Source organism: Numenius arquata, chromosome 11, assembly GCF_964106895.1.
Source record: "Numenius arquata chromosome 11, bNumArq3.hap1.1, whole genome shotgun sequence".
Classification (NCBI taxonomy): domain Eukaryota; kingdom Metazoa; phylum Chordata; class Aves; order Charadriiformes; family Scolopacidae; genus Numenius; species Numenius arquata.
Window position 1 is genome coordinate 35,832,533 of NC_133586.1, and position 20,245 is coordinate 35,852,777.

Here is a 20,245-nt window from a genome sequence, read left to right on the forward strand (position 1 = left end):
GGTATCCCGGGGCTGAGCTGGCACAACCTGTTCTCAGGCTGCGCTACCCCAGCAGGCTCAGTCCCGCACGGCTGCCTCCCCCTGCCCCTTCCCTGCCCCCCCTGCTCACGGGATGCCGTCCTGGCTGAGCCAGGCCTGGCTTTGTGGCTGCTCACGTGGGGCCACGGTCACCTCACCTTCCCCTGCACTTCCCCTGACCTTGGCTGCGCAGCTGGGACGCACGCTTGGGCACTTACCACAATCCCTGCTCGTTCTGGCCCTGCCAGGCAGGCGCCGGCTGTTTCTGTTCCTTTTCGCAGCCGTCTCCTGCTGCTCCTCGGTGTGACCGTCCCATCACCCGCATGTGCCCCAGCCTGCCTCCATCACTACCACTTTCCCCACCCCATCTTTGATGTGGTTTCACACTCCCGCAGCTGGCACCGGGTGAGATGTGGCACCGGGGAGATGTGGCACCGCAGCTGCAGGCCAGCTCTGGGTGATACTGGGAGGCATTTGGCTCCCCGCAGCCAGCTCCTGCCCCCGGCAGAACCTTCCAGTAGATTAGCAAGATAATTTTCCTTACAATTGCTCATCGCGGTAAGAGCTGCAATTATTAATGACCGTTCCAGCTGCCAGAGCGGGAGGAGCGGCTCTTCCCCACACCCGCTGCCCCTGAGCCCGTTCCAGCCGGAGGTGCCGGCGCGGCCTCGCACCCGTCCTTCGGGACAGCAGCTGCATTGCATGAGCAAACGCTTGGCTGCTCTACGCCAGAGCGCGCCCACAGCCGGTGCACGTGGCCCACGCGTGCCCCATGACTTCTTGTCCCCTGCACAGGACTCAGGGCTAGGGCACAGCAGGGACCAGGGGACACTGGTGGTGGGTAAGTGGGGACTCCCTTGCAGGATTGGACATCTGCCCCGTTTCCCCTCGCTGCAGCTTTGTCCCCTGGGTTAATTAGCAGTCCTGCCTGCTACCAAGAGAGAGGGATGACCCAGGTGACGTGAGGGGTCCAGCCTAGGCTGACAAAGGCAGAGGCGGAGAAATCCAAGGCGAAGATTTCCCCTGGAAAGCTGGAGGGAGCTGAGTCAGGTCCCAGGGGGAGTGGGGCGAGGGCTGAGCATGACCTTCCCAGCCGGCCACACCTCGCTCGGCAAAACCACAAGCTCCAAGACGACCGGCACTTGCGAAGAAGTGTTTATTAAAGGCACTAAAAGCACCGTGGCTACAGCAGCAGCAGCCCAAATGGAGAGTGTGGGTTTGGGAAAGGCATTTACAGGCTTGGGACGGCAGTGGCAGGCGCTCTTTGGTAGGAAGCCATTCCCAAGCCTTGCGGGAGCCCATGGGCCGGCCAGCCATCAGCACACACTGCTAGCCCACGGCTGGGGTGGGCTTGGCACGCTGCCCTGCTTCCCGGCACCGCCAGGCTGGGGGTGCTGCCGCACACCAGCCCCAGGAGCTCAGCAGGCCAGCGGGGTGGGGGGGACGTGAGGTACAGACCCCCCCTGGGACACAGATGGGATAGGAAGCCACAGCAGCCATTTGCAGAGTGGGCAGAGGGTTGCTGTGGGCAGGGCCCCAGCAGGGGAGGGGGGCTGGGTCTCCAGCCCCATGCATTAAGCACGCAGCAGGGAAGGTCAGGGAGGGCATGGCAGGGGGCTAGGGGGCTGGTCCTCACCCGCTCAGGGAGGTGCTAGGAGCATCCCTGCCCTGGCACTGAGCTGCCAGGCAGCCGGGCCCCAGCCGAGCGAGGGAGTAGCCCTGCTGTGCCAGACCCTCCCCGACTCCAGCCTCAGCTGTGGCCACCACGCTGTGTGGCTTGGAGACAGGAGACCTATACAGCGTGCCCTTCCCGGGGCTCCTAGGGCCAGCCGGGGGGCACTGAAGAAGCCACCCAGCTATAAGGGGCTCTGGGCCTAGCACTGCCTCCAGCTGGAGCTGGGCCAGGAGCTGCCAGAAAAGAGGCAGGAGCAAGGGGAAGGGGTGAGGGCCCAGCCTGGCTCCCTGGGGGCAGCAGGGGAGGGGGAGAGGAGCATGCAGGGCCAGGGGCACGCATGGGCACAGCTGAACTCCCGCCCCTCACACGTGGGAGAAAGCGTGGCTCTTGCAGAGCGGCTTGTCCTTCTTGGAGTAGAATGTCTTCCCTTCCAGGTTGGTCTGGCAGATCTGGGGAGAAGAGTGCAGGGCAGTCAGGTCAGGGGGGCCGAGCCAGCCCCTGGGACAACGCCCCCCCCCACAACCCAGGGCTCAGCACCAGCATCGCACAGATGCCGGGGAGCAGCAGGCTCAGAGCAGGGGCCCGAGCCACCAGCGCAGAGCCAAGTGGGGAAAACCTCGTGGCAGGAGGGACGCCACGCTGCTGCTGTACCCCACGCAGGGCACGACTGCCAGTGAGAGCCACGGCCTCCTCCAGAAGGCGGGGAGGGAGGTGCACAGCTCACCGCACAGACGAAGCAAGTGTCGTGCCAGCTGAACCCCAGCGCCTCCAGGAACCGGTCCCCAGCATCAATCTTGAAGTCACAGCCACGGCACTTGGTGCCAAACATCTTCTCGTAGTCTGCAAGGAGAGGCAGAGCCCAGGTCAGCATTCCCCTGGTCCACAGCCCCTCGTCCCAGAGGAGTAGGGCTGCAGCACAGCTGGGATCTCACAGGCACAGCCTGGGGACAACTCGCTGCCAGCCCTGGGGGGATGATGCCCGAGACACCCGGGTGAGATGCCTGTGCCATGCAGGGTGGCCCCGGCCACCACCAGGCGGCAGGGAGGAGGCAAACCTCATCTCCCAGGATGCAGCACTCGCCTTTGATGTACATCCTCCGTCATCACCATGGCAACATGGGAGTGATGGCACTACCCAGGCAGCCAGGGAGGACCGGGATGGAGTGCTCAGGGCCCCACGGGAGGGGAGGTCCCTGCCTTCCCCATGGCCTGGGGAGAGCCCCACAGCACAGGACAGCTCACGCCCACCCCCATTGGCACGTGCTGAGCCCCAACAGTGCCTAGGGCCACATGAGGTGGCACGTGGGGTCCTGGGATCCTACCTCTCTCGCAGTAGGGCTGTCCCTCCTCCATGTAGAAGGCACGGTTGCGGATGGGAGTTTTGCAGGCAGCACAGGTGAAGCACTGCACGTGCCAGGTCATCTTCAGCGCGTGCATGACCTCCTGGGGGAGGGAACTTCTGTCAGCTGGGGGCAGGATCACCCTGCGCCACAGGGTACCCCCTCCCAGGACAGAAAGGGACAAAGGATCCCTGGGGATGGGATCAGGATAGGGACAGATCTGGGAACCCTCAGGTGAGCAGGGATAGGAGGTATGGGGCAGGCTGAGGGATGCTCACCCCAGTGATCTTCTTCTTGCACTTGGCGCAGCTGGGCGCATAGCGCGTGTCGTAGCACTTGGGGCAGAAGATGGAGCCCTTCTCCTCGAAGAAACCACCTTCATCCAGCACTTTCCTGCACTGGCAGCAGGTGAACTCCTCGGGGTGGTAATAATGTCCCAGCGCCACCAGGTAGCGTCCCCTGCAGCAGGACAGAGCCACGTCAGCCATGCTGGGGCCCAGGACGCTGGCATGGTGGCCGTGGTGGCCAGGGCTCACCTGATGACCTTGTTGCACTTGTAGCAGAGGGGAGTGCGGCCAGGCCCTTCGGGAGCCTGCTGCGCCGCCTGCACGATGGAGCTGCGGTTCTGCATGGGGGTTGGTGTGGCCGGCTGGCTGTGCTTGCTCACCACCGTGCTTGTCTTGTCCGGGGCATAGCGCTCAGCAAATGAGGGGTCCACAGCCCAGGGTGGGCGGCTGGCAGGGCCGGGGGTGGCGGCAGGGGTCCTGGGGGCTGCATGCACACGCAAGTCTCCAGGACGATGCTCCGATCCCTCAGCAGCCCCCTCCCAGCACCCACAGCTGGGCAAGCAGCATCCCCCGGCACCCTCGCCCTGCTCCCCCCGAGTCCAGAAGAAACGTTTTGCTTACCCAGTCCTGGCTCCGTCTTCATCGCTGCTCCCGGGGATGGGTCCATCACGGAGACCTGGCTACAGAACAAGCAGTTAATCCAGGCTGCCCCGCTCACCCCCTCTGCCCAGCGGGTCTGTGTGTGCAGGCAGGGCCCCCCCACCCCAACAAGCAGGCAGGAGCTGGCCAAGCCCCAGTGCCCAGCCAGTAGCTGGTTTGGTGACAGGGGACCAAGCCAAGCACCTTCAGCCCTGTGGAGACACAGCACCCCATGGTCTCGGGCAGCCATCGTGGTGGTCTGGGGAGCAGTGTGAGGGAGCATAGCCCTGCCAGGACCCCGCTCCCTGCTCTGGGCTGACCAGGGACCCCGGGATCATGCAGACCCCGGCTGCCCACTTGTACACAATGGTTTCCCCCAGCCTCACTGGGGTGCAGAGGGGCTCGGACATGACCCCGCACAGGAAGCGCCCGGGCCCAGCTCTGGCAGAACTGGGGACAGGCAGGGCTCTGCCATCCAGAGCCAGGCTGGTCCTCGGTGGGAACAAGGCTTGTGCACCCCAGCAGGCTGCCAGCAATGGACTTGGGAGCAGGCAGGGCAAGCCAGGGCCAGAGAGGTATGGCCCACCCGAGAGAGGGGACAGGGACAGAGGGAAAGCCAGTGGCTCCGTGCCTCTGAAGGGCAAAGGCGAGAAGCAGATGGCTACAAATACAGGAGCATTTATTTCGTGGCAGAGCAAACCGGAAAGAGCTGGGACCCAACGGTCACAGTGCCAGGGCAGGAGGCATCACGGAGAGGTGACAGCAAAAGGGGAGCTGTGCACAACCCTGCCCAGGGCAAGGAATGGCCCCCAAGTCCCGAATTCCTTCATGTGACTCCATGCAGGGCCGGGCACTCACGGAGAAGACAGTGGCACTTGCCCAGCTCTGCCTGGTTGCCCCACAGCTCATGGGACATCGCACCGCAGGTACAGATGCTGATCAAACACCGAAGACCCACAGCCTGGTTTTCCCAGTGCCACCATCTGCCCCCACCCACTGTGTCCAGGAAACCATGGAACGCCCTGCTCAGTGCCAGCAGTGCCCAGAGGCCTACAGCCCCCACAGCTCCTGCTACCACCATGGCACACACTCCCCTTACCTGGGCTTTTTAACAAACACATCATCATGATCCTCCACTGAGCGCAGCAGGAGAGAAAGGAGGAGACAGAGTCAGTCTGCAGCAACCGAGGCCCAGGGACAGCAGGAAAGGAAGGGCAGGGGAAGGAAGGAAAACTGACCTCTCCTCCCGCCACCCTCCTGTCACCACACATAGCCCTGCCCGACCATGGGACAGAGCCCGGCCCCAGCCCAGTGGCCCACGCACAGCCCCACACAATCTCCGAATGGCTCAGCCTACCCAGAGCCTTGACTCGGGGCAAAAATCCAGCCCCCAGTGCCACATCACCCCACAACCTCTACCGGGTTCTGGGCAACCTGGCAAAGTCCGGCAACCCTGGGCGACCAGGCAGTGCCAGGTCTTGCGGGAACTTACTGCCGTCTGTGCCCGTCAGACGGGCCAGTTTGCGGAAGGAGCGGGACTGGGAGGTCCCGGTGCGGGGCTGCCAGTCCTCAGCATCCTCTATCAGCCGCAGCTTCCCGGGGTCACACACAGGGGTGGGGGGCGGTTCCTGTGCCTGTGGGGGCTGCCTGCATGTGACAGAGGGCAGATACTCAGCCCGCATCACACACGGACCCTGCTGGGCGCCATGGCAAGGGGCAGTGCACCCAAAGGCACCCTTGCACATGCGATTCCTCTTGCCAGACCCCAGCACTCACCATGGCTGCCCCGTGCCCCAGCTGGACCCACGGGCATCCCTGTGGCATCAAAAAAACGGCGGCACCATAGTCAATGTTTGATCCATGGCTCAGTGCATCCCTCCTGTATGCACCCCCAGCCCCACAGAGGCATGAGCCCCACGAAGATACCAGCAGCATTCACTCCAAACCAGCCTTGCAGTCACTCTGCACCCCCGCAGGACACCATGCCACTGGTCCAGATGCTGCCCAGCACCTCCCAACATCCCCAGCAAGGTGTTGCCAGTGCAACCAGCCGGCTGCCAGCCAGGCAGTTCCCAACCAGACAGCGATCTCAACAACCCACACTGGGCAGCTGCCCACTGTATCTGTGACACCTTGGTGCAGCTTGGCCTCCCCAGCTTGGTGCCAGTAGTGCCCAGCGGGTCCTGCCTGGCATGGGGACAACCCACTGTAAAGACACCCTGGGTGGGGACAACCTGCCTGTCAGGCCGGTGCTTGGGCAGGACGCTCCTGAGGTGACGGCCAGAGCAGTGGCTGAGCGCTGGTGGTGCCCATCATGGGGCAAGCACAGGGCAGGCTCTGGCAACAGCTTGGCTCTGGGGAGAAGGGAGAGGACAGAGGGAACGGGTGGACAGAGAAGGAGGAGAGGAGAGAAGAAACAGCAACAGGACAAAGAGCTTTCCCAGAGTCACTATAAGCAGTGAGTGTGAGGATGAGCCAGCTGGGTGGGCACCCCCATGGCTCCTGCTGCTGCCCTGGCACCCTCACCCCTTACCTGGGCTTTTTAACAAGATCATCCTCACGATCCTCCACTGAGCACAGCAAGAGAGAAAGGAGGAGACAGAGTCAGTCTGCAGTAACGAAGGCCCAGGGACAGCAGGAAGTGGAGGAAAAGGAGGAAAACCAACTTCTCCTTTCACAGAACTCCCATCCCAATGCCCTGGCCACACACTCCTGCCCGGCTGTGGGAAAAACACAGCCCCAGCCCAGCGGCACCATGACGTGCCCCACGTGGCACATCACACTCAGAGCCCTGGATAACTCCCTCCAGTTCAGCCTGGCCAGAGGGGACACACAGGGCCAAAATCAAGCACCCAGTGCCACATCACCCATGGCCTCTAATGGGCTCCAAATGCCCCGACAAAGATGGGCACCCCCTGGGCAAACAGGCAGTGCTTGGTCCCGCAGGAACTTACTGCCGTCTGTGCCCGTCAGACGGGCCAGTTTGCGGAAGGAGCGGGACTGGGAGGTCCCAGTGCGGGGCTGCCAGTCCTCAGCATCCTCTATCAGCCGCAGCTTCCCAGGGTCACACACAGGGGTGGTGGGGGGCTCCCGTGTCTGTGGGGTCTGCCTGCGAGTGAAAGAGGGCAGACACTCAGCCCCCATCACACACGGACTCTGCCTGGCACCATGGCAAGGGGCAGCGCACCCAAAGGCACCCTTGTACATTTGGTCCCTCTCGCCAGACCCCAGCACTCACCATGGCTGCCCCGTGCCCCAGCTGGACCCACGGGCATCCCTGTGGCACCAAAAAAAAAATGGCGGCAACATAGTCAACGTTTGATGCATGGCTCAGTGCATCCCTCCCATACACAGCCCCAGCCCCACAGAGGCATGGCTCCGCAAAGATGCCAGCAGTATTTGCCCCCCACCAGAAATTCCAACAGAGCAAAGAGCTTTTCCAGAGTCACCGCAAGCAGTGAGTGTGAGGGCGAGCCAGCTGGGTGGGCTGAGCCCAGGGTGGGCACCCCATGGCTCCTGCTGCTGCCCTGGCACACGCTCCCCTTACCTGGGCTTTTTAACAAGTTCATCCTCACGATCCTCCACTGAGCGCAGCAGGAGAGAAAGGAGGAGACAGAGTCAGTCTGCAGCAACTGAGGCCCAGGGACAGCAGGAATAGGAGGAAAAGGAGGGAAACCGACCTCTTCCCCTGTAGAACTCCCATCCCAACACCCTGGTCACACACGCCTGCCTGGGCATGGGGCAAAGCACAGCCCCAGCCCAGCAGCACCATGATGTGCCCTGCATGGCACATCCCACACAAAGCCCCAGGTAACCCCTGCCAGCTCAGCCTGGCCAGAGGGGACACACAGGGCCAAAATCAAGCACCCAGTGCCACATCAACCTCACAGCATCTACTGCGTTCCGAGTAATCTGACAAAGTCTGGCAACCCTGGGCAAGAAGGCCACCCCGGGCCTTGTAGGAACTTACTGCCATCTGTGCCCGTCAGACGGGCCAGTTTGCGGAAGGAGCGGGACTGGGAGGTCCCAGTGCGGGGCTGCCAGTCCTCAGCATCCTCTATCAGCCGCAGCTTCCCGGGGTCACACACAGGGGTGGGGGGCGGTTCCTGTGCCTGTGGGGGCTGCCTGCGAGTGACAGAGGGCAGGTACTCAGCCCACATCACACACGGACCCTGCCCAGCACAGGGCAGCACTCCCAAAGGTGCCCTCACACAGGCCAAGCCCCTTGCCAGACCCCAGCACTCACCATGGCCGCCCTGTGCCCCAGCTGGACCCACGGGCATCCCTGTGGCATCAAAAAAACGGCGGCACCATAGTCAATGTTTGATCCATGGCTCAGTGCATCCCTCCTGTATGCACCCCCAGCCCCACAGAGGCATGAGCCCCACGAAAATACCAGCAGCATTCACTCCAAACCAGCCTTGCAGTCACTCTGCACCCCCGCAGGACATCATGCCACTGGTCCAGACACTGCCCAGCACCTCCCAGTACCCCCAGGGAGGTGATGCCCGTGCCGTTACAGCGCCACCAGCCGGCTGTCAGGCAGACTGTCCTCAACTGGACAGTAATCCCAAATCCCACACTGGACAACTGTCCACTGTATCTGGGACACCTTGCTGTAGCTCGGCCTCCCCAGCTTAATGCAACTAGCGCCCAGCGGGTCTGGCCAGCACGGGGACAACCCACTGTAAAGACACGCTGGTTGGGGACAGCCTGCCTGGCAGGTGCACGCCTGTGCAGGATCCACCCGAGGTGATGGCCAGAGCAGTTGCTGAGCGCTGGTGGTGCCCATCACAGGGCGAACAAAGGGTGGGCTCTGCCAACAGCTCTGCTTTGGGGAGAGGGAGAGGACAGAGAGGGAACGGCTGGAAGGAGAAGGAGAGGAAAGAAGAAACAGCAAGAGGACAAAGTGCTTTCCCAGAATCATTGCAAGCAGCGAGTGGAAGAGCGAGTCAGCTGGGTGGGCTCAGCTCTAAGTGGGCACCCCCACAGCTCCTGCTGCCGCCCTGGCACACACTCCCCTTACCTGGGCGTTTTAACAAGCTCATCCTCACGATCCTCCACTGAGCACAGCAGGAGAGAAAGGAGAAGACAGAGTCAGTCTGCAGCAACCGAGGCCCAGGGACAGCAGAAAGGAAGGGCAAGGAAGGAAAACAGACCTCTTCTGCCACCCTCCCACCCCAACACACAGCCCTGCCTGACCATGGGACAGAGCACAGCTCCAGTCCAGCAGCTCCACCACGAGCTCATGCACAGGCCTGGGTAACTCCTGCCAGCTCAGCCTACCCAGAGCCTTGACTCAGGGCAAAAATCCAGCCCCCAGTGCCACATCACCCCACAACCTCTACTGGGTTCTGGGCAACCTGGCAAAGTCTGGCAACCCTGGGCGACCAGGCAGTGCCAGGTCTTGCAGGAACTTACTGCCATCTGTGCCCGTCAGACGGGCCAGTTTGCGGAAGGAGCGGGACTGGGAGGTCCCGGTGCGGGGCTGCCAGTCCTCAGCATCCTCTATCAGCCGCAGCTTCCCAGGGTCACACACAGGGGTGGTGGGGGGCTCCTGTGGCTGCAGGGGCTGCCTGTGTGTGGCAGAGGGCAGGCACTCAGCCCACATCACACATGGACTCTGCCCAGCACCATGGCAAGGGGCAGCACACACGCCGAGCCCCTTGCCAGACCCCAGCACTCACCATGGCTGCCCCGTGCCCCAGCTGGACCCACGGGCATCCCTGTGGCACCAAAAAAACCGGCGGCAACAATAGTCAATGTTTGATGCATGGCTCAGTGCATCCCTCCCATACACACCCCCAGGCCCCCAGAGGCATGGCTCCACAAAGATGCCAGCAGTATTTGCTCCCCACCAGCCTTGCAGCCACTCTGCAGATTCAAGGGAGATCGTGCTCCAGGTCCAGGCACTGCCCACCGCCTCCCAACACCCCCAGCAAGGTGTTGCCTGTGCCACCAGCTATCCCTACCCATTGTGTCTGGGACACCTCATTGCAGCTCGGCCTCCCCAACTCGGTGCCAGCAGTGCAAGCAGGTCCTGCCCAGCACACCCGGCATGGAGACAATCCTCTGTAAAGACACCCTAGTTGGGGACAGCCTGCCTGGCAGGTGTGTTCCCAGGCAGGACCCTCCCGAGGTGACGGTCAGAGCAGTGGCTGAGCGCTGGTGGTGCCCATCATGGGGCAAGCAAAGAGTGGATTCTGTGGCTCCACCAATCGCGCAGCTCTGGGGAGACGGAGAGGACAAAGGAGAAGAGAAGAAACAGCAACAGGGCAAAGAGCTTCCCTGCAGTGACTGCAAGCAGGAAGTACGAGGGTGAACCAGCCAACAGAACTTGCCCAGCTCTGCCCAGCCACCCCGCAGACACAGACCAGGCTCACAGGCTCTTGTACCCAAGGCCCAGGTACTGCTCAATACCTCCCAACACCCCGAGCACAGTGCACCAGTGCCACCAGCCTCCTCAATTCCCCATTTGCCCAAGAGGCACAGCTTGGCATCCCCAGCTCAGTGCCCAGTCCCTGCCCAGGACATGCAGACTTGTGGCTCCGGCTGCCACCCTGGCACCCTCGCCCCTTACCTGGGCGTTTTAACAAGATCATCCTCATGATCCTCCACTGAGCGCAGCAGGAGAGAAAGGAGGAGACAGAGTCAGTCTGCAGCAACCGAGGCCCAGGGACAGCAGGAAAGGAAGGGCAGGGGAAGGAAGGAAAACTGACCTCTCCTCCCGCCATCCTCCTGCCACCACACACAGCCCTGCCCAACCACAGGGCAGAGCACAGCCCCAGCCCGGCGGCTCCATCACAAGCCCACACACAGCCCCGGGTAACTCCCACCGGCTCAGCCTCCCCCGAGGGGCCAGATGGGGCCAAAACCAAAGCTCCGCTGCCATGACACATCCCAGCCTTTATCTGCCTCCAGTTTCTCTGGCAAAGGCAGGCAGCTCTGGGCCCCGCAGGAACTTACTGCCGTCTGTGCCCGTCAGACGGGCCAGTTTGCGGAAGGAGCGGGACTGGGAGGTCCCGGTGCGGGGCTGCCAGCCCTCAGCATCCTCTATCAGCCGCAGCTTCCCAGGGTCACACACAGGGGTGGTGGGGGCCTCCTGTAGCTGTGGGGGCTGCCTGTGAGTGACAGAGGGCAGGCACTCAGCCCACATCACACACAGACCCTGCCCGGCACCATGGCAAGGGGCAGTGCACCCAAAGGCACCCTTGCACACACCAACCCTTTTGCTGGACCCCAGCACTCACCATGGCTGCCCCATGCCCCAGCTGGACTCATGAGCATCCCTGTGGCATTAAAAAAATGTCGGCACCATAGTCAACGTTTGATGCATGGCTTAGTGCATCCCTCCCGTGTGTACCCCCAGCCCCACAGAGAAGCCTGCAACACTCACCCAGTTCTGCCCTGCAGCCCCAGGCAGGCTTATGGGACATCATGCCCCAGGGTCCAGGCGTTGCCCAGCACCTCCTAACATCCCCAGCAAGGTGTCGCCAGTGCCACCAGCCTCGTCCAGATCCCATTTGCTCAAGAAGTGACAGTGCAGCTTGGCCTCCCCAGCTCAGTGCCAGCAGTGCCCAGCGAGTCCTGCCCGGCACATCTGGCACAGGGACACCCTGGTTTGGGACAGCCTGCCTGGCAGTTGCGTGCCCGGGCAGGACCCTCTCGAGGTGACGGTCAGAGCAGTGACTGGTGGTGCCCATCACCGGGCGAGCACAGGGCGGGCTCTGCAGCTCCGCCAACAGCTCGGCTCTGGGGAGAGGACAGTGGGGGAACAGGAGGACGGAGAAGGCAGGAGAAAAAGATGTCAGAGCAACAGGGTAAAGTGCTCTCCCAGAGTCTCTGCAAGCAGTGAGTGCGACTGCGAGTCAGCTGGGTGGGCTGAGCTCCAGGTTGGCTGAGCTCAGGGTGGGCACCCCCATGGCTCCGGCTGCCGCCCTGGCACCCTCGCCCCTTACCTGGGCGTTTTAACAAGATCATCCTCATGATCCTCCACTGAGCGCAGCAGGAGAGAAAGGAGGAGACAGAGTCAGTCTGCAGCAACCGAGGCCCAGGGACAGCAGGAAAGGAAGGGAAGGGGAAGGAAGGAAAACCGACCTCTCCTCCCGCCATCCTCCTGCCACCACACACAGCCACCACACACAGCCCTGCCCAACCGCGGGGCAGAGCACAGCCCCAGCCCGGCGGCTCCACCACGAGCCCACACACAGCCCCGGGTAACTCCCGCCGGCTCAGCCTCCCCCCCAAGGGGCCAGACGGGGCCAAAACCAAAGCTCCACTGCCATGACACATCCCATTATCTACCTCCAGTTGCTCCAGCAAAGCCGGGCACCCCCAGGCAGCTCTGTGCCCTACAGGAACTTACTGCTGTCTGTGCCCGTCAGACGGGCCAGTTTGAGGAAGGAGCGGGACTGCGTGTTCGTGGCGCGGGGCTGCCAGTCCTCAGCATCCTCTATCAGCCGCAACTTTTCAGGGTCAAACACGGGGGTGGTGGGGGGCTCCAGCAGCTTCGGGGGCTGCCTGCGAGTGACAGCGGCGTCAAATCTGACAGATCCCCGCTGCATCACCTCCCTGGGGCTGCCCCACACTTCCTCCAGCACAGAACCACAGCACACCAGTACATGAAACACCATACGTTGCCTTGCTTCCCACAACCCCTACTCCTCCTCCTCCACATAGGAAGGGTCCATTAAAGACTGACTCAGGACTGACCGTCCATCCCTGGCAGTTTGAAGCTGGTCCCAAGGGCCAGGAGTGAAAAGAACAGGGCAAGAATAAGCCAAGGTCAAAAACCACTGGCAGGAGACCTGCACAAGAGCCCAGTGAACACTTGTCGTACCAACGGCGGTGCCGCCCACCTGCCTGGATCTGGGCAGCCCGGCAGCCCTCGCCCAGCCCAGCCAAACCACATCTTGGGGAGAAGGGAAGGGACCACCAGCACGTGCTGCCTGTCCCTGGGTCAGCCCTGCCCCGGAGAGCGGGGCACTAGCAGGGAAGAGGCATGCAGGGAGGATAGAGAGAGCAGGCAAAAGGCTTACTGACTTGTCAAGGCTCAGCACCTGTAGGGGAGAGGGAAAGAGAAAGGGAGGAGAGAAAGAAAGAAAAAGGAAGGTGAAATTAGACCCGCTGCACCCAAGAAGCTTCCAGAGCTCACCTGTGGCTTGCACCAGTCCCACTACCCCCAAGACCCATGCCCAGCTCGCCCAGGGCCGGGAGCACACTGGGCAGCAGCAGCAGGCACTGACAGACCAGACCATGCCTCCCTCAGCCCCCCGAAACAGGCCTGGGTGCCCAGGGCATCCAGGGCCACATCCTCTCCCCATCCATTGCCTAATGTCAAGGTGCCATGGCAGGCAGCTCTTGGCAGGAGGGGCAGGGACCAGCAGCTGCCAGACAGGCAGCAGCTGCGTGGGCAACCTGCAGAGACAGAAGCTCCTTCCCTGTGAGCAGGGTGAGGATGGCGCTGTGCAGGGCTCAAGGGCTTCCCTTTGCCCAGCACATCCTGGCAGCCTGGGGACTGGCAGGATGACCCCAGGCAGGACCTGGCTGGTGGCCACAACATAGCCCCTGCTGCCACAGATGCCAGCGAGTGCCCCGCTATGGCCACCATGCCATGCCACTCAGGACTCCCCACAAGCTGATACATCACCAGATGAGGGACCAGGATGCGTGTGGGGACGCTCCTGTTGTGCCAGGTACCCCAGCCATTGGGGAATCCCAGCACAGGCACCATCGCCTGCTCCCACCCATGGGTGCCTGGCATGCAAGGCGCAGCAGGGCCGGGCAGCGGGCTCCCCCCGACCTTCGGGGAGCAGGACAGACAGCAACATACCCATTGTGCTGGGGGGTGCAGGTGGGCGCCAGGGGCGCGTACGTCACGGGTTTCGTCACCAGCCCGGGCCGTGGGTTCGGAGGCGAGCCAGCCCCGAAGGGCCGAGCTGTTTTGTTGAGGGTGGTGCTGGGAGCGAAGTTATATTTCAGGGGTTCAGAGCAGGGGAGTGAGTCCTGAGCGAGACAAAACACACAGACACGGGCTCACACGTCAAGCAGCATGCAAGGGGCAGCCCCGGGCCAGGCAGCACAGCAGGCATCCAGGTAGGAAAGCCGGACAGCACGTGCACCATGGGCGCCGGGCTCTGCCAGGCTGCACCTCTCTCCGCAGGGCACCTAGCCCAGCAATAGCAGGTCACAAGCCCAGCCCAAGGGTTGTTGGAGGATTAGTAAGTGCCCTGGACGCTCACTGCTGCCTGTAGCAAGTTGGAGCATGCACACACGCCGATCACAACCGTCCCACAGCACAAAGCTGAACGCATGCAGATGGCTTCCGTCCAGGAGCCACCGGTCACCGGCCCCAGCCCTGTCTCCCCATGCCAGGGCACTCCCCAGCACTAGCAAACATGGGGCCCCAAGACCGTGCTGCAGCTGCCCGGCCTCCTCCCCTGCGTCAGCCTCTCCGCACCCCTGCCAACACCCGGCACCGGTGGGGGCACAGACGGGTGGCAGCTGGGGTGTGCTGGGCAGACCATGCTCCCTCTGGTCCCCTGTGATGCTGGGGATCAGAGCTGCTCCTCCAGCGAGGATATTTCCAGCCCTCCAAGCACACCCCGGTCCCCCAGAAGCCTGCAGGCTCCAGGAGCAAAGTCCATTTGTCCATCTATGCTCAGAGATCTCCCTCCCCTGAGACCAGGCTGAGCTGTAGCTGTAGCGCCAGGAGCGACACGTACCTTCTGCGACTTCCCCAGGTGGTTCTGGGCTCTGCAAGAGAGGAGACAACCAGGCAGGTGCTGGAACCAGCCCAGCCACCACCAGAACGATGGTACCCCAGGGATGCAGCACCCACCCGAGGGGAGCCACGGCCAGCTGGCACTACCCTGTGGCTCGCAGGTAAGGGCCAGCAGCCACGCTAAGTAGAAGCCCTGGGACCCAGCCAGGGGCTGCCAGACTCTGAGTAAGGAGCAGTGATGCCAGGAGATGGTACTGGGCAGAGGGCCCTGGCTCTGCTCCAGCCACAGCAGGACCCCAGGTTTGCAGGACCCACGAATCCTACCTGCTCAGGGTGAGGCAGAGCCTGTCCCCGCAGGCGCGGATCCTGTTCTGGGCCTCGATGTGCGTCATGGAGCTGGTGCTCTCCCCGTCAATGTACAGCACCCAGTCGCCCACTCCCACGCCGGCCTGGGCTGCCTTCCCACCTGGCGTCAGCTGCAGGACAGACAGAGTCAGGGAGAGCTGGACCAGCCAAGTGGTGAGACAAGAGCAGAGGGACACCCTCATCCCTCCAAGGGCAGGGGTCTGCCAGGGTCCAGGCTCCCTCATGCAAGGCCCAGCCCGGCACAGGACAGCATACGGATCTGACCCAGGGGGAGCCAGGGACTCCTGGATCACCTCTGTTTCCCAGAGCATTAGCCCAGAGCAGCCCCTTCCCCTCTGTGGCAGTGGAGGGCTCGGCACGACCCCAGGGTGCTGCCTAGCCCCTGCCCTCTGGCATGGCTGGGGTCCATGCCAGCACCCCGGGGCCCGTCCCCATGACGCCAAACGGCGGAGGCGGCACTGGCTCAGCCTCGGCAGGAGGCCTGGCTGCCCCTCGGAGCCATCCCCGCGGTGCGAAGGGAGTGCAGTGAGTCAGGGCTCGTCAGGCAGCCCACGTCTCTCTGTGAACCACAGGCATGTCCAGCCCTTCGCCCGGGGAGAGGGGGGGAGGACAGGGAAGGGCACCCCCGGGCGCTCCCCCCAGCCACCCACGCTCCCGTCCTCTTCCCATCCCGGTGCCAGCAGGCGCAGACGTTACCTCATCCCTGCAGGGGAGCAGGAGCCCCCCCCCGGGGCAGGGAGACACCCGCCCCCACCCACGCTGCTCCCCCAGCCCTCACCCTGCTGGGGCAGCCAGGAGCACGGCCATGATGCCGGGGTTTCACCTGGCCCCCGGCGTGGCTCTACGGCATGGCTCTACGTCAGCCCTGTGCCAGGAAGTGGAGGCTATCCTGCCCTCTCCTCCCACCGGGGATGCACAGCCAAAGGCGAGCGGGGCCCCGAGCGCCACACACAGCTCCCAGGCACTGACAGACAGACAGACAGACAGACGTAGGCAGTCTACAGCCATTCCTGCTCCTCCAGCACGGAAGAACTCGAGGCGCTTGGACCCAGACCAAGTATTTCCTCAAGTCCTGTTCGACATGAACATAAAAGGAGCGAGCCAGATTCCCAGCGCCGTCAGAGGGCTGAAAAATCCCTGCCGCTGAGCCCCGGCCCCTCCTTGCCCGTGCACAGGACCCAGCTCGCCCCAGAGCCACGCTCCCCTTCCCTGCGCCAGCACCGGCCCTCCACGTGAGGCCAAACCCCACACCCGGGCTGGACGCCATCCGGCTCCACCTGCATCCTGCTGCCATACCCGGTGGGATGCGGGCACCCCCTCTGATGACCCCACACTGCTCAGTGCCTGCTCCTCCTGCCTGGCACAGGAGGGTACCCTGGGTGGCAAGTGGCGCCGGCTGACTCCTGGCCACACTGCTGCAAGCCCCGGCTTGCTGCCCTGGAGGGCTGGGGAAGGCGCAGGGCAGCCGCATGGGTTTGGAGGCAGGAGTGGGAGCTGGGAGAGGTTTTCACATGGCTGCCCGGGAAGGGGAGAGCGCAGCAGGGTTGCGTCACGCAGCCGCACCCAGCCTGGCCAGCGTCGCCATGCTCCTCTTCCCCCTCCGTGCTGGCACGCCAGGAAACCCCTTTGGCAGGTGCCAGCTCAGCCAGGAGCTATGGCACTGCCAGCTCTCCTGATCCCCATCCAGCCCCACTAACCAGGGCTTCCTTCCTCCCCTCTCCGCCCAGCCAGTCCTTTGTTCCCCGTGCCTCCATCACCGCACCCAGTGAGGTGCCCACTGGCCACCCCTGTCCAGGGCTCCGGCACCCAGAACAGAGTCTTGCCCAGCATGGAGGGAAGTCAGGCACCTGAACGAGGGTGCAGGCAGTATCTCCCAGTACCTTCCCACCTGCAGGACCAAGGGTCTCTCCTCTTTCCTAGATAGCCAATGCTGGGACGTGCTACACAGCATCCAGCTCCCCAGACACCAGCCCTTACCCTAGCTCCACCGCAGGCAGCTCAGGAACAGTCTCACAGCCTGCCTAGCCAAGGTGTCGGGACCCCAGAAGAGCCCCTTGCCACAAGAATACCAGGGTAGCAGCTCTTTTGTGTGACCACTGAGCTGAAGCAGCCCCCCAGCTCGCCCAGTGGCGTCACAGCGATGGACGCAGCCGAGAGCCAAAGCACGCATCAGTGCTGCTCTCCCCCTGCGCTCCCTGGCTCCAGAGAGCAGGATTCCGCTGCAGCCCTCAAGGCCAGGGCAGGACACCTCCTTCCAGCCCGCTCCAGCACCCCCAGGCCTGGCAGGACTGCCTGCCCTACCGGCAATGCCCTTGTCCAAGGGAAGCGGTGGCCAAGGACAGCAGCGCGCTCCAGGCAGGACTTTTTAGGGCTAGAAATGCCTCTGGGGTGCACAGCAGCACAGGGTCACCCCTTACCGTCAGACAAGGGGCTGCTGCCTGCCCCTGCAGCCCAGCCTGGCCAGAGAGCCCCCCCAAAGCTGTCTCCATCCCCAGGAATGTCCTCGCTGCTCCTGCCTGCCCTACCCAGGACAGCAGCGTTGCCCAAGCCCTGAGGGCAGCTCTGGCCTGCGCACGCTGCAGAGCCATTGCTTCACGAGGCCCCTGCCCTGGGCCCTGGGAGGCTCCTCCATCCGACCAGACCCTTTGTTAAGCTCTGGCTCGCAGCCAAGAGAAACATTTTTTAGAGAATAAACTCGCTGAAGCCGTCTCTGCGTGCTCGGCAGAGATCAGCAGGCCCCGGGGCAGCGGCGCTGGTGACTCCAGCCTCGCACTGTGCCCTCGGGGTCCGTGCTCCGTGCTGGGGTGCTGCGGAGACCCGTGCCCTCCGGGGCAGGCGCACGGTGCCGGGCTCGTGCCGGGGGCAGGCCCCCACGCAGCACTGGGTGTCACGAGCAAATTTGTCCTTTGAGAAGCATCCTCCGTGCCAGCCACCCGAGCGTCAGCGGCACAGGCGATGCAGTCACATTCCAAGGCTTATAAGGCAATTGTGTGGCCGGAGCTGTGGCCAGCACCCACCCCAGGGCCGCCTGCGGACAGAGACCCACACTTGCCCAGGGCCAGACCTGGCCTGGGCGAGCATCACACCGGGACCGGCTTGCACAACAGATCTCGCTCATGCTGGAGAAACAGGCTGGTTTTGCAGAGGGAGCCAAATCCCAATGCAGGCAGCAGTACGGGCAGCAGCAGAGGTTTTCTCCCCTTCCCGTTCCAGAGGCCAGCTCAGGTGCAGAGCTGGGAGCCACGCAGCAGGAGAGAGAGTAAAAGGGCACAAGCCAGGTCCCGGGATGCTGAGCCTGGTGTTGTGGTGTGGACTGGGAAGCCGGCCTCATAACTCAGAGATGGTGAGAACGGCTCCCCTCCCCCTGTGGTGGGCATGCTCCGGAAGGGGCCTCCCCTGCTCCCCCAGCAGCCAGAATGACTCTGCAGAGGCTGTGCAACATTTCACATCCCCGCTGCGGTCCTCTGTCCGGAACACCCCCATGCTGGACTGCAGCTGATAAGGTTCCGAGGAGGCTACGTGGAGCCAGGCAGGGCAGGATGCAGGGGCCCCGGCTCGTCCGCATCCCCCACATGAGGCTCTGTCTCAGCCACCTGGATGCAGCCACCATGGCTCCCACCCACAGAGGAAGGATGGGTGTTGCTGGTCTTGGCTTCTCTTACCCTGGAGATGGAGAGGGGCATGCTGAAATCCTTCCCTCCCTGCAGCCTGAAGCCCCAGGGCGCCGGCCCATTCAGCATCACCTTGTAGGACTCCATGTCACCCATCTCTGCAAGGGAAGAGGGTGTGATCCTGGTGTTAGGGTACATGGGAACAAGAGGGAGAGCAGGCAAGGAGGGGGCCCAGCCCCTAGCAGGACGGGGCAGGAGGAGGCAGGTCACATTTCCAGCAGTAACTCCACCCTGACCATCCTACACTGTGGTTAGAGACGCACCCCGAATCTATCAGCATCTCCTCCAGCAGTGTCAGAGACGATGGGGCCTAGGCTAACGCTGACTAGTGTCATGGAGCCAGGTACAGCCCCCTGTCACCCACAGCCGAGTGGCTGTGGGCTCCGCTCCCCCAAACCCAGGATGTGCTTTCCCTTGCAGCACCCCAGAAACTCACACTCCTGAAAGCCGAGACCGTTTCAGACCGTGGAGAAGCAGCAGCAGGTAGGGAAGGATGGGAACCAGAAGCGTTTTTGCCAGGTGAATTAGCAGCAGCATCATCCCAGGAGCTGCCTGATGCCACCCGAGGCGCCTGGCAGAGCAGCCAGGCTGGCGCTCCGGCAGCCGGCCGAGCAGATGCTACCTGGGAGCGAGCCCATCTCCGCACAGAGAGCCGGGGCTTCGGCGGGGAGGGAATCCCGGCGCTCCCCTGCCTGCCAGGGCTGCACTGACAGCTGTCAGCCGGCCAAGGCTCCGGGCAGACGGGCCAGCCCCAGACTGGAAGGTGCCACCGGGCCCCTACGAAGCCCCCCAGGGACCTTCCTCCTGCCGCTGCCGGGCGGGGGACAGGGCCAGCTCCGGTGGTCCAGGGCCCTCCCCACCCCTGGCAAGGGACGGCGGGCTCCCAGCTGGGAGGCGGCGGAGGCTGCAGGGCTGGGGGCCAGCGTGCCCCCGCTCTCCCCGGCCCGGTGCGGGCTATATAAGGCGTGTAAGACGACACCAGCCCGCTCCCCGCTCGGGAGGGCCGGGGGAAGGCTGCGTGTCAGGCATTCCCGGCGCCCGGCAGCCGCGCAAGCCCCAGCGAGGGGCCGAGACCGGGGCGGGCAAGCAGCCCCCCGCGGGGCTGGGGGTCCCCGGCAGCCACAGGCTGCAGAGTCCTCCTGCTCCTGAGGGAGCAGGCCCCGGTTTGCCTCCCCCACGGGAACCCCCAGACCCCCCCTCCCCATCCCACCCCGCACAGCCTCCATTCCCCGGGCTCTGGGACCCCAGCCTTGCCCCACGGCGACCCGAACCCTGCCCCACACGGGCCCTGCCCGTCCCCAACCAACCGCCTTCCCTCAGACCCAGGCCCCAGCCCTACCTGCCCCCCCACCCCACCGGCAGACAACGGAGACCCCCGGCACCGCCCGGCCCCTCCCGCACTCACTCACCCGCGGCCGGCCGGGCCCCCGGCGGAGCGGGGCCGAGCGGGCGGCGCCGCAGCGGGGAACAGAGCGGTTCGGGCGGACGCGGGTCTCGAACTCGGGCACCGCCCCCGCCTGGCCAGA

The 20,245-nt window shown here is 63.8% G+C and overlaps 1 protein-coding gene across 3 annotated transcripts; it reads right to left on the bottom strand.

The window, feature by feature from the left end:
* Positions 1 to 1,155: 1,155 nt before the first annotated feature.
* On the bottom strand, positions 1,156 to 20,222 carry PDLIM7 (PDZ and LIM domain 7). 3 transcript variants are annotated; one of them, XM_074155574.1, is made up of 12 exons: positions 18,711 to 18,815; positions 15,007 to 15,158; positions 14,684 to 14,714; positions 12,998 to 13,018; positions 12,325 to 12,466; positions 7,507 to 7,543; positions 3,942 to 4,000; positions 3,570 to 3,804; positions 3,312 to 3,492; positions 3,016 to 3,136; positions 2,418 to 2,533; positions 1,156 to 2,142 (listed from the first exon to the last, which is right to left on the bottom strand). In XM_074155574.1, the coding sequence occupies exons 1-12, from the start codon at positions 18,813 to 18,815 to the stop codon at positions 2,056 to 2,058; spliced, it is 1,287 nt and encodes a 428-aa protein (XP_074011675.1). In that variant the 3' UTR covers positions 1,156 to 2,055. The 3 variants fall into 3 exon arrangements, with proteins under 3 accessions (XP_074011675.1, XP_074011676.1, XP_074011677.1); XM_074155575.1 differs by lacking the exons at positions 7,507 to 7,543; positions 12,325 to 12,466; positions 12,998 to 13,018 and adding exons at positions 13,792 to 13,964; positions 20,129 to 20,222 and having other exon boundaries at positions 18,711 to 18,817; XM_074155576.1 differs by lacking the exons at positions 7,507 to 7,543; positions 12,325 to 12,466; positions 12,998 to 13,018 and having other exon boundaries at positions 3,942 to 3,996.
* Between the last annotated feature and the right edge of the window lie 23 nt (positions 20,223 to 20,245).